At 39.6% G+C, this 13126-nt stretch overlaps 1 protein-coding gene across 1 annotated transcript; it reads right to left on the bottom strand.

The window, feature by feature from the left end:
- Positions 1-3031: 3031 nt before the first annotated feature.
- LOC130736898 (uncharacterized) lies at positions 3032-3361 on the bottom strand. The gene has a single exon (XM_057588670.1). The coding sequence runs from the start codon at positions 3359-3361 to the stop codon at positions 3032-3034; it is 330 nt and encodes a 109-aa protein (XP_057444653.1).
- Between the last annotated feature and the right edge of the window lie 9765 nt (positions 3362-13126).

Here is a 13126-nt window from a genome sequence, read left to right as displayed (position 1 = left end):
TCTAGCAAAAAGTATTACACTCTTTCATATATACCCCTCACATTAATTGTGTGTTTTCAACTCCAAACTTTTAATTACCACCTAACATTTATTAGTGAGAGAAAATGACAAAGGGTAAATATGAAAGAATGTATGCATTTTTAAAAAATCAATACACTAATTAGATACATTTAATGTTTTCTTAATAAGCGCAATTTTTTGTATTAGGTCTTATAATTAGGAATGGAGGAAGTATTATTTTTATTAATAATATAAATAAATATAATTTAATTATATATAATTTAATTTTTTTTAAACTGATGTATACTTTAGGATAAAAGTAAACCCTAAGTCCCTACCCTAACCTAGATTAGAAACGTTCCAGACATATTCAGCATAGCACATCCTCAGCCGCACAGGACGCAAGTTACAGCCAGCCGCCATTGCCGATCTACCGCTGCCAAGTCCACCTCTCCTGCAATGATATAAGTTTAGTTTTTGAAATGCAATGATACATGTTTTTTTATTTGAAAAGAAAGTGCAATGATATATAAAAGGCTTATTAGCCCGCCAGCCTAATGAGTCTTTTTTGATAAAATTGTCTGTTAAATAGGCTTTTAAGAAGGCTTGTAGGCTAGACCAGGCCTTAGAAAAAGCCAGGCCAAGCTACAAAATTTGGCCTATTGATAGGCCACAGTCCAGGCTTGGGTTACGAAAAGAGAATGCAGGTCAGACCTAGGCCACGCAAAGCTCGGCTCGGCTCGGCCTATTTCCACCCTATAATTGGTCTATTTTTACAAAATAGTTAACATGTTTCTTACTTATTAAAAATTGTGTTGATTTAAAAAAAAACTTAACTAATCACATTGGAGTCGGAATGTGATTAAAAGAGTATGTTGTTATCATTTTTTTTTGTCTTTAAAAAAAATACTCTTGAACTTACATGTATATCTTTTTGTATGTGTAGTTCACACTTCAATACTTTTATTTTAATTTTTTATTTAAAAAAAGGTCATATATCTTATACGTAATATTTGCAGTTTTTGCATAGCTCCCAATTTTTTTTATGCCTAGGCATCAAGTCATATCGGTGTTGTAAGTTAATATTTTTACATTATTCATAAAACTTTAAATAGAATACTATTTTTGTCAAATAAGTTATAAGTATAACCACTCATATAGCATTTCATAAAAAAAACACCACTCATATATCATAAATTAGTTGTTTCAAAATCATAAAAATGTAGGTAGTAGGTATGGTTTTTTTTTTTAAAGATATTTTAAAATATGTTTCTCAGCTATATAAGTAGACTCTTTAGCATTTAATCGAGGGCTCGTTTGGCACGCCGTATTAGACATGATAGTATAAGCTTATACAATACATTATGAGTTTATCCATTGTTTGGTGATGACATTGTATTGTATAAGCTTATCCATCAAAGTCCCCTTATACGTTAAAATGACGTATTATTTAATCCATCATGTAAGTGATGGATAAGGCATGATAAGGTTGTGACGTATAAGTCACCATCACCACCACCCTCTATTGCTGCCAACTTACACCACCATTGGCACCACCACCACCACCATGCGATCACCGCCGCCGCCGCCACCGTCCTACCGTCACCACTGGTGTTGCCACCACCACCACCACCGCCGCCCTACCGCCACCACCACCACCACCATAATCGCCGCCACCACCGACACCACAACCACCACCCTATCGCCACCACCACCACCACCACCATTGCCTCCACCCTCCACCGTCACCACCACCCTACTAAGCCACCACCGCCTTACTACCACCACCACACCCTATCGTCGCCAACACCACAACCACCATCGCTGCCACCACCGCCACCACAGATGTTGCCGCCACCACCACCGCCCTACCGCCACCACAACCACCACCCTATCGCCACCACCACCATAATCGTCGCCACCACTCTATTGCCACCACCGACACCACAACCACCACCCTATCGCCACCACCACCACCACCACCACCATTGCCTCCACCCTCCACTGTAGCCGCCACCGCCTTACCACCACCACCACCCTATCATCACCACCACCACAACCACCATCGCTGCCACCACCACCACCAACCTATCTCCACTGTCGCCACCACCGCCACCAACACCAACCTATCACCATTGCCACCATCACCACCAACCTACCACTACTTCCATCACCACCGCCACCACCACCACCGTTATAATCACCTTCATATTTGATTTTTATTTTATATCATTATTCAATACTTCATTAAACATAAAATTGCATTAATTTAAACGATATGGTAAATTATACAGTGTATGTCAAAACGCTGGATAGTATAAGAAAGTTATCAGGGCTTATACTATCAGGCCTAATACTATCAGGCCTTATACTATCAAGCCTTATACTATACGTCGCACCAAACGGGCCCCGAGTGTTTTGATCCTTGACCGGTGTGTAGAAATTTTTTTCTGGAAATGACTTGCTCACTTAACATAATTTCAAAATCTCGACATAATTAATATCATGCTACCAACCGTGGGATGGCTTCGTGCACAAAAAAAAATACACAGAGTAACTTCTTTTAAGAATCACAGAATGACTCAAACTTCTTTGGCCATGCCCGGTTATCAACTACATTAATGTTTATTTTGACTTAAATTATGGAGAATTCAAGAATGAGGCAAGGCATAGTGTTAGTAATAATACTTCAACACAAAAGCAAGCACACAATCTAGACAATCGAGTATTAGCTAAACTTCTTGAAACCGTGAATCTGAGACATTGCGTGCAAGCCAACAATAAGAAACACTTGCAAGGAAAGATTTGCTTGAAACAAAAGAGTTTTTTCAGAAAATCCAAATCCAATATAGGTAAACAAAAACAAAAAAAGCAACGTTACGAGGTCATAGTTATCAATTAACATCTTGACCAAATTTAAGACAGTGTATTAAATGAAATACAGTGATAGGAATCTTAATTTATTCATCAAAGAATTAGAAATATTTTCTTTTTTTATACATTGGAAAACAACCAAAACAGAAAAAACAAGCTAAGAAACACCAAGGGAATCCTTCAAGAGAAGGATTTTCAACTCTGGGGGAGGCAACGCTAGCTCATGGATCCCTGACGACACAAGAGAGGACCCCCGCTTCGCTAGCCAATCCGCCACCATGTTCCCTTCTATGGCAATCCACGAAATATCTATTTTCCAGCTCCAACCCATCATGTCTCTAATCTCCCTGAGAATACCACCATGACTATGCATACTCACCCAATCCACATTGGCCAGGTTACGAACCAGCTCAAGGCAATCCGATTCGCAAATCAGGCGACGACAACCCTGCTCCCAAGCAACTCTGAGACCATCCCGAAGCGCCATCACTTCTGTAAGAAACGTTCGTAGTAGCAGTTTGTCGGTAAAAAAAATAGTGGTGATAATGTGGAAAAATAAGTCACGTGTCACTTTTTTTATTGGAAAACAATAATACTAATAACTATAGGCGTGGTGCTATAGTGCTGCATGTAAGTTTTATCCAAATTTATAATTGTGATTTTAGTTGAATCAACAACAAGGTAACCAACTATTCGGTTTCCCTCGTTAGTATTTTTTTCGTCTCTACTTCTCTTCGATCGTTGCTCTCAGGCACTCCTCATCGTCATCGTCACCATGTCTCACTATATAGGTGAGCTTAAACCTCCTTCTGATCTCTTCTATTTCTCTTCTAATTGCTTCTATTTCTCATCGTCACCATGTCTCACTGTGTTTTAGCATTTACTGGTCTTTGTCACTTTTCTTTTTGTTGGTAGTAAGTATCGTACGATACGCCGATACGATACGCGATACGATACGTTTTTTTAGCCTAATGATACGTATCGTACCTGTGTATCGAATTGTCCTTGTATCGCACCTGTATCAGCTGTATCGTATCATGTATCGTTGTATCGCGATACGAAGATGTATCGCACCGATTCACATATTTGTTATTTTAAGCCTCTTTTTGCGGTTTTTTTTTAAATCTGGGCAAAAGTGGGTTAACCCAACTGACCCAATCAATTTAGGGATTGAAATCACCCTAAAACCCCCAATTTCAACGCATCTTCTATCAGAATCAAAACCAACAGGTTCAACTTCAAGTCTTCAAGGTCGTTCACCTCTGTTATTAAGTTGTATGATCAAAGCATAGTTTAGCAAGTATGGAAGTGCTTTGCGTTTGTCATGTTATTGATGATTTTGAAGGAGATGAAGACTTGCATTTTGTCATCCTGTGATTAATTATATTATATATATCATATATTTTTCATTTATAACTTATTTTTGTGTGTGTTTGTATCGTACGATACATAATACTATACAATACACGAGATAAAAAATAGGTCTTCCGATACACGATACGATACACGATTTAACTACCAACTTTTATGGTTCTGATTTACAAATTGTATCATGATCATCATGTGCATATTGCATCCAGGTTGTTATTTTGAAATCAGACACCTCATTGACAATTAAGATACAAACATTTATTTTCATGTGTAGTATTAGTATAAGCTGAGTTGCAAGGCAGTAAGCTATCTGGGTTGGGCATTTACTAACACTATTTTTGGTAAAAAGCGGGCCAAGGCCCAAGATACACAGAGTAGGAGAGTAGGGTATTTATTGTGCTAGTGGCTTCGTTTATAATAATTGTTTTCAATTCCATTCATGCTGAAGAAAAACAAAAATTCAAAAGGATAATTGCTTTTCCTTTATCAAACTAGAACATTCTACTTTGAGGTTTTAAGTAGGCATTGAGGAGTAGTTAGATGCAATTTGTTAATTTGAATGTTAGGCATAGAGAACGACATTCATGCTTTGCAGATTGAGCTCAACTAAGCAGATAATATTTATTGTAATATAATAGAACACAATCACTTGTGAATTCTCACCCTCTCAAAAATATTGTTTTGAGGTAGAAAGTTATTACAACTGTTGTAACGGGGCCTTTAAAAGTGTGAAACATATCTATGTTCCAATTTTACTCCTTTAAGAAGCTTTGAGCTGAATTTAGAATGAATTTTCATTACTCTGTAACATGTTATGAGGCACACTCTATAGAATGTGCTAGGTATTACAGTTATTATCATACACCCCGTGTATGTGATAAAATTCTAAGTACTGTGTTTCCAGTGCTATAATAGGCCATAAAACTAGCTACCCAATTTCCTGAAATGTCATGCATGACTCCGCCCGCTCCCATCAGACCTTCATCACCTCTGAAACTTCCATCAACGTTCATCTTCATACACTGGTTTGGTGGTGGTCTCCACACAACGTTCAACCAGACTGAGTCATCGTGACTCACTTGGGGCTGCAGAAACTTGAGGAATTCCTCATGTTCGTGAGCAAGCTTCCTCCACGTTGTCTCTAACGACCACAGAGCAACATCCAGAACCATGTTGCAACGCCATTTCCAAACTCCCTAGAGACCCGCAAGGAACCGCACTGCATGACCACTACGAGCATGAAAAGAAATCCAATCAGACAAGTTTAAATTCCAGAAATTGTACCACCTTCCAGCACCCACTCTTGTCCATAATTCCCAAGAGTGAGGGCAGTCCCTGAGGCTATGAATCTCATCCTCTCGGATGCATGAACACCTTGTACAAGCTTCAGAAGTTGCCAAATGACACTGGAATCTTTTCGAATTAACCGGTAGGGCTTCATGAAGACAGAGCCAGACAAAGAACTTCCCTCTCTCTGGGATTTTGAGTTTCCAAATCCAATCCCAGTTCTGGTTCACCACATGGATCTGATTATTCTCTCGCAACCAATAATATCCATCACAAACCGTGTAGCACTCTGAGTCTTGGCCCTCCCATGTCCAAACGTCATTGCCCGTGGCCTGCACTGCTGGAGAGACCTCCAAAAACCAGTTCTTCACTTCCTCTGGTATCATAGTAAAAAGCTTCGTAAAATCCCATGCATTATTCACGACCAAGTCCTGAAGATGCAATTGGGAATCAGAAATGTGAACATAAGGAAGGTGCTCACATAACTTACCATTGCCCGACCAATCATTGTACCAGATTGAAGAGTTGCCAGTCCCTAACCGAAACTTGAAACCACCACGCAGCCTGTCTCTAGCCTGGAGAATACCCTTCCAAATCACTGAAGCGTTGGCTCGGTGGGGAACATTAAGAATGGAGTGACCCTGGAGGTACTTATGCTGCATCACTTGTACCCACAGTTTATTAGAATTCTTCAATAGCAGCCACACCGGTTTGCCAAGGAGCGCAATGTTATGATCGCTCATGTCCTTCATACCAAGCCCACCTTAAGACTTGTCCCGCACCACCGTAGACCAATTTATCAAATGCCATCCCAGCTGCCCACTCCCTTTGGACCAGATGAAGCTCCGCATAGCCCTATCGATGTGGTGAAATTAAGGAAAACGAAAAAGAGAACTTATGAACATTCAAATATTTAGATTGGTCGTTGCTGATTTTAGGGTCAAGCAAGGGGTTGGGTCGAGTTCGTTGCCGCTGGTTCTGTAGTCTTCGCCTCCTCTTAGGATCTTTCCTCTTCTGATGGCTGATTACCAAGGTGTTCTTTATCTGAGGCTCTAGCTTTTGTGTTGTTCATTTTGTTTCTCTTTTAAGTGTCATCTACCAAAAAAACATTTAGGTTAGTGATAGAATAATATTACGTGTCTATATAATTTGTTAGAAGATAAGTGTTGTTTGGTGATTTTTTTATACATGAAGGGGTTACGCCCCAAGGAAAGATACCATAAGCACTGAACTTGAAAGGCCAAGAGGCCAACAAATCCTCATCAGAATCCGCTCTAATGAAACGATGTCAAGCACCAAAAGGGGAGGAAAACACATGAATCCCAACATGAAGGAGCAAAATTGCTCTAGCAAGCCAATCTGCAATTGAATTGAAGTCTCCAAAGACAAAGGAAAGCTTGATACAGCCATGAATTGTAACCCTGTACTTGATACGACCAATTACATCCGCATAAGGATGGTCAGGCTCACAAAGAGAAGACACTGGGTTGAGGGCCAACAATGAATCCGATTCCACTATTACTTGTGGGAAGTTATGGTCTAGAACCAATTCCACCGCTATATGCAACACACAGAGCTCTACATGAAGATAGTTCGACGTTCCTAAGTTGCTGTAGAATCCCATGATCCAATCGCCGTTTGCGTCACCGTTTGTGGGGGTGAATGTTTGCAAACCTAATTTTGAAGGACTCTAAATTTTATTAAATCAATTTAAATTAAAGCTCCCACTAATGTAAAATAATTTATTTAAATTTTTACTTTTTCTTTTGGTTACATAGGAAGATATTTAAATTTTTACTCTAAAAACAAATTTGTTATGAAATTCACTATAAATTTTTAATCAAATATATAAACTACATTTTATAACTTCTAATCAAATATAATTTTATTCTTACTCACATTGAAACACTTCTAAACATACAGATAATTATTGCATTCTCGGGATATTATCATGCACAAAGTGAAGACTCCTCCCAACCATGTTTTTTTCATACACATAATTCTAAGAGTCGAACTAAGAATCACATGCTTAAAAGATCGAACCCCTTCCTTTCAGACTAACATGTCGACAACCTCACATATGAGATAAATAACCTTTATAAGGGTAGAACTACTCTCAACTCTTGACCTAGCTTTTGAGTTGAGCTAGATCTCCCAAATTATAATATGGTATCAGAGCCTATACTAAATTCGTTTGTTGGTGGAAACCTCTCATATTTGGATCACCCTGCAGATATCCCAACTTTTAAATTATACGCTCCAAATGTCCAGCATTGGGCGTGAGATGATGTATTAGAAGTTTCACATTAACTACAGATACGATATAAATAACCCCTCAACAACTCTTAAACTAACTTTTGGATAGAACAATGCCTCCCAAATAACACATGGTTCACTAATTACATCTTCACTTGAATAGCGTTACATTAGAGCAACTCCAACCCCAAAATTCTTATCTGGTTTCTTAACACACTATTCAGCACTATTCCTGTGGGCCCGTACTGCCACATCAGACTTAAGAAACTCCTAAGAAACTGAAGCAGATTTTGCTCCAACCCATGGTTTCTTAAATTACTATTTGAAGGGTCCCACCTGTGTCCCACCATACAACATAAATTAATAATATTTATTTTCACTCAATTTAGATTTAACATTTAATACTAAATCAATACTTCAACTTAAAAATAATTTAATTAAAATTAATACGAATTTAATTTAAATTTAATTTTACTTAATATTTAAAACAATTAAATTTAAATATCGGCATGTTAACTTGAAACAAAAATAAAAAAGTACATTGTGTTTTTTATAGCAAAAACAATTTTATTGAATGATAGAAATAAAGACGAAAGAAAATACATGACAATGAAAAATAAGCAACAATACATTTGAAATGAAATACATAATAACACTTGAAGGTTAATTTTCATTATTCTCGTTTTCGGGAAGCTGCCAAATATGCTCCACCAAGTCTGCTTGAAGTTGGTGATGAATTGACCTATCAATTTGATGTGCTCTTCTTTCCAAGATATTTCTAAAAGCGGGAATAGGACCACTTACTACTTCAGCATCCAATATGTCATTATTGACCTGATCATAAACAAAATTACCTCGGTACGTGTTGCGCTCATCTTCAACAATCATGTTGTGAAATATGATGCAAGCATACATTATTGACTTCATCTCATTCGGATGCCAAAAGCGTGATGGACCACGAACTATTGCAAACCGAGATTGGAGAACGCCGAATGCACGTTCAACGTCCTTTCTTGCTCCTTCTTGTCTTTTCGCAATTTTTTTTGCCTTTTTTCTCCTTGGGGCATTGGGATGGTCTTCACAAATGTAGCCCACGGGGGATAGATACCGTCTGCTAGATAGTATCCCATGTTATACATTGTTCCATTCACGCTAAAGTTCACCATGGGAGCATTTCCACTCAAAACCTCATTAAAAACCGGAGATTGATTTAGCACATTAATGTCATTGTTAGAACCTGCAATGCCAAAAAATGCATGCCAAATCCACAAGTCTTGTGATGCCACTGCTTCAAGCATGATTATGGGCTTTCCATGATCACCTCGGGTGAATTGACTTTTCCACGCAACTGGACAATTCTTCCATTCCCAATGCATACAATCAATAGAACCCAACATACCTGGAAATCCATGAGACTCGCCCCATTGAAGTAAGCGGGTAATGTCTTCCTGGTTCGAGCGCCTCAAGTATGTTTCACAAAATACTGCACACACACCTTCCACAAAATTCTTTAAGAACTCAATTGCAGTACTTTCACCAATTCGAACGTACTCGTCAACACTGTCAGCAGGTGATCCATACGCCAACATACGAATAGCGGCGGTGCACTTTTGTAATGGTGACAGGCCTTGTCTTCCAACTGCATCGACAGACATTAAAAAGTACGGGTCATGAGACCCAAGGGCCCCTACAATTCTGAGGAACACATGCTTTCGCATTCGAAAACTTCGTCGGAAAAGCTCTTCCGTGTACACAGGATTTTCGAAGAAGTAGTCATTCCACAACCGCTCGTTCCCAGCTTCACGATCTCTCTCTATCACCTTTCTTGTTCGCTTGGGCCTAACGGTGTTGGCACGTCGTTGATAAAACTCCATCTCCTCCTGCATCATATCTTCTATAGTCATGTCATTCATAATATCGTCAATAATTACGTCGTAAATGTCCAAGTCGGCCATATTGTTTGGATCCATTCTATGACATAATGAGAAACTATCAGTGTAATTGGATAGGAGGAAGACAATATGAGAGGACAAAACAACTCTTCAATGTTGAGATGAATGAAATATGACATGTATAAATAAGAGAAACAACAACGGCTATATTCTCCAACGGCTATATTCTCCAACGGCTATATTCCCCAACAGCTATATTCTCCAACGACTATATTCCACAACAGCTATATTCCCCAACGGCTATATTCTCCAACGGCTATATTCCCCAACGGCTATATTCTCCAACGGCTATATTCCCCAACGACTATATAGAACACATAAGTAGAAACGCAATACACATTAAGAAAAATTCGAATACTGAAATTACAACATTAATGCAGAATACATAAGTAGAAATGCTAAAATTACAACACTGATGCAATACACATAAGTAGAAATGCTAAAATTACAACACTAATGCAGAATCAATAAGTAGAAATGCTAAAATCACAACATTGGCACACATTAAGAAAGACAACAACAAGAATTAAGACATTCCTAGTTCATTCATGGCGAATTCAACTAGGCGCTGATGCGTTGCTAACTGCACCTCGTTCATTTCAGATGTGTCCTCCATAAGGATATCTTTGTATTCCTTCAATAACCGCGCCTTATGAAGTTTGTTTTTTTCCTTTCTCACCTCCAGTTCTTCGGTCTTGAGCTTCTCAAAACTTGCCAGGAATCCCAGTTTAGCTTTCCCGATGGCTATCATCTCGGAGTTAGGAACATAATCGAGATCACTTGAAGCTGTGTCTCCTACTTTGGCTTTCCTTTTATGGTTCTTTTTTCCCAACGGGCGGGTTGCTGGTTGTGTGGCCTCATATTCGTCGCCCTCGATTGATGCACTCCGGTCAGACGATGTTGCATACACCCCATCTCCTGACTTCTTCTGCCTCGTTGAACTGGTTGTCATAAATGTTCCCTTCCACTTTGGTTCATCCTTCACCAACCGCCATTCATTCTCATGTTTGAAATCTTTACCTGTATCTACATGATATAATTGATGCGCCGTAGCCATGATGTCCTTATCTGAGTGTCCACTTTTCCAATGATTGACGGCTTTAGTGTGGCAACCGACAAATTTTTGAAGATCAGCTTTCAATTTATTAAAATGAGATTTCAGGGATAACCATGTCCTCGAAGGAGAGGCATCGTCGCGGTACTCCTCATATTGGGCTCGGATCTTATTCCAAAACAAATATGACTTTTGCTAATTTCCCACGACCCGATCGGTAGAAACGTTGAGCCATGATTGAAGAAGAAGTATATTATCTTTACCACTCCATTTGGTGCGTTTCTTTCCGGATTCTTCAAGATCAATATCATCTAGACCCCGTTGAGTAGAAAATTCAGGCTCATCGGGCATAGCATCACATTGTGTACTTGAGACTTTTGAACTACTGCTGCTACCAGTAGGAGGTGCTTGGTATTGTGGTGGATACATGCAATATTGTGGATTGTTTGGATAAGGCATTTGTGGTGAATATGGTCCCATTTGACCCTGAGGTTGGTTTTGATGGTAGAACGATTGTGGAAACATTTGATAGGAAGGATTTTGAACATTACCACCGGTGTGAGGAGGTTGGTTTTGAGGGTGACACATCTGCGGATGTTGGCTTTGTGGTTGATACATTTGCGGATGTGGGTTTTGTTGTTGGAACATCGACATAGGTTGGCTTTGCGGGCGAATCATCTGCGAATGTTGGTTTTGTTGTTGGAATACCATCACACCATCATAGGTTGGCTTTGCGGGTGAATCATCTGCGGAGATTGGTTTTGTGGCGGAAACATAGGCGAAGGTTGCAAACCTTCACTTGTAGGAGGTGTTTCATTGTCGAGCAGTGGATAGTATTGCTCATAAGGATTAGACATTTTGAGAAATTTGAGAATTTTTGGACAAGAGAGAAATTGTGGGAGTAAATGCTAGTGTTTCAAATGGTCTACTGCACTATATATAAGGTAAAGAAGTTGGGAATTGAAGGTTAAATAGTGGTTTGGGCCAATGAATACGATACTTGTTGTTGTTCTTGTTATTGCTATTGCTATTGCTGATAATATATATAAGGTAAAGATGCTGAGAATTGAAAAACGGTAAGAAAACCGGTCAATTCAAAAAAAAAGAAGCCCAAACGGGCAGAAAATCGGCTCCAACCGGTCTAAACCGGTCTGGACCGGTCCATAACGGTGGGATGACCGGCTCAGCCGGTCACCCACTATAAATACATTTTCTTTTCTCCCATCCTTCAGAACCCTAGCCGCTCCTCACCCTTCTCCTTCCTCCTAACCCTCAAGCTCTCTCCTTCACCTTCTTCTTCCTCAAGCTCTCTCCCTTCCACGCCTCCAACCCTAGTCGCAGCCTCCCTTCCACGCCTCCAAAGCCCCTCCAAACAACCTCCACCGCCAACAAACACCCACCACCGCAACATACAACCTCCACCGCCAACAAACACCCACCACCGCCATCTCCACCTCTGTCCCTCCTCTCTATCTCTCTCACCCACTCGCTCTCTCTTTCTCCTCTCCTGTTCCTGTTCGCTATCTTCTCTCTCGGTCTCACTCACGCTCGCAGGAAGAAGAAGAGTCACGATCCACCTCAAAAAGCCAGACTCCGCCACAATCCGCCGCCAAACAGCCATGCTCCAGGCCTAACGCCCCCAACCCGCCACCCTCCGGCCACGATCCGGCAACCACCGACCTTGTTTCATACTATCAAGGCCTTCAATCTCGCAAAGAAGCTTCCTTTCCTCACATGCAAAGTGATCTGAGGTGAGTTCGTGTTGTTTTCTCTTTGTTTTGTTGATTTTCGTATGTTCATTACCCTTCTATTGAAACTCTCTCATCTCTCTTTGCAGATCAGAGCTTCTCAGTCAAGATCAAGATTATGTTTTTTGTTTTGTTTTTTTTTTCATGTAAAAAAAAACCTCTGGTCTGTAAATTTCAGGTTCTGTAATATGCAAAAAAATTATGTTCATGTTCAATTTCATCATCTTCTTGCCTTCTGTTTTTCATTCTGTTGTTTTCCCACTGAAATCAGTTGGGTTTCGGTGAGAGAAAATATCATTTTTTAATCTAAGAAACCAAAAAGCAGAGTTCCTTGTGCAAGGAAGTTCCTTGTGCAAGGAACTCTGCACTGTTGCTAAGAACTCAAAATTGCTAACTAGGCATGCTCCAACACTGCCAGAAAATAAGGACAGTTTCTTAGCAACTCCAGCTGAGTTAAGAAACCAGCGTTGGAGTTGCTCTTAATGGATAGTACTATTTTGTTTTCTTTCAACTTTATGATCACAAAAAATCTTAAACAGTGGTGAATGTTCTTGTTTGTGTTAGTGTTAATTAACTGTAATAAC

Source organism: Lotus japonicus, chromosome 2 (assembly GCF_012489685.1).
Source record: "Lotus japonicus ecotype B-129 chromosome 2, LjGifu_v1.2".
Classification (NCBI taxonomy): domain Eukaryota; kingdom Viridiplantae; phylum Streptophyta; class Magnoliopsida; order Fabales; family Fabaceae; genus Lotus; species Lotus japonicus.
This window is presented reverse-complemented; position numbering and strand designations above follow the sequence as displayed.

Coding starts and splice junctions, on each gene's coding strand:
- LOC130736898 (XM_057588670.1), bottom strand. CDS start 3,361: ATGGCGCTTCGGGATGGTCTCAGAGTTGCTTGGGAGCAGGGTTGTCGT.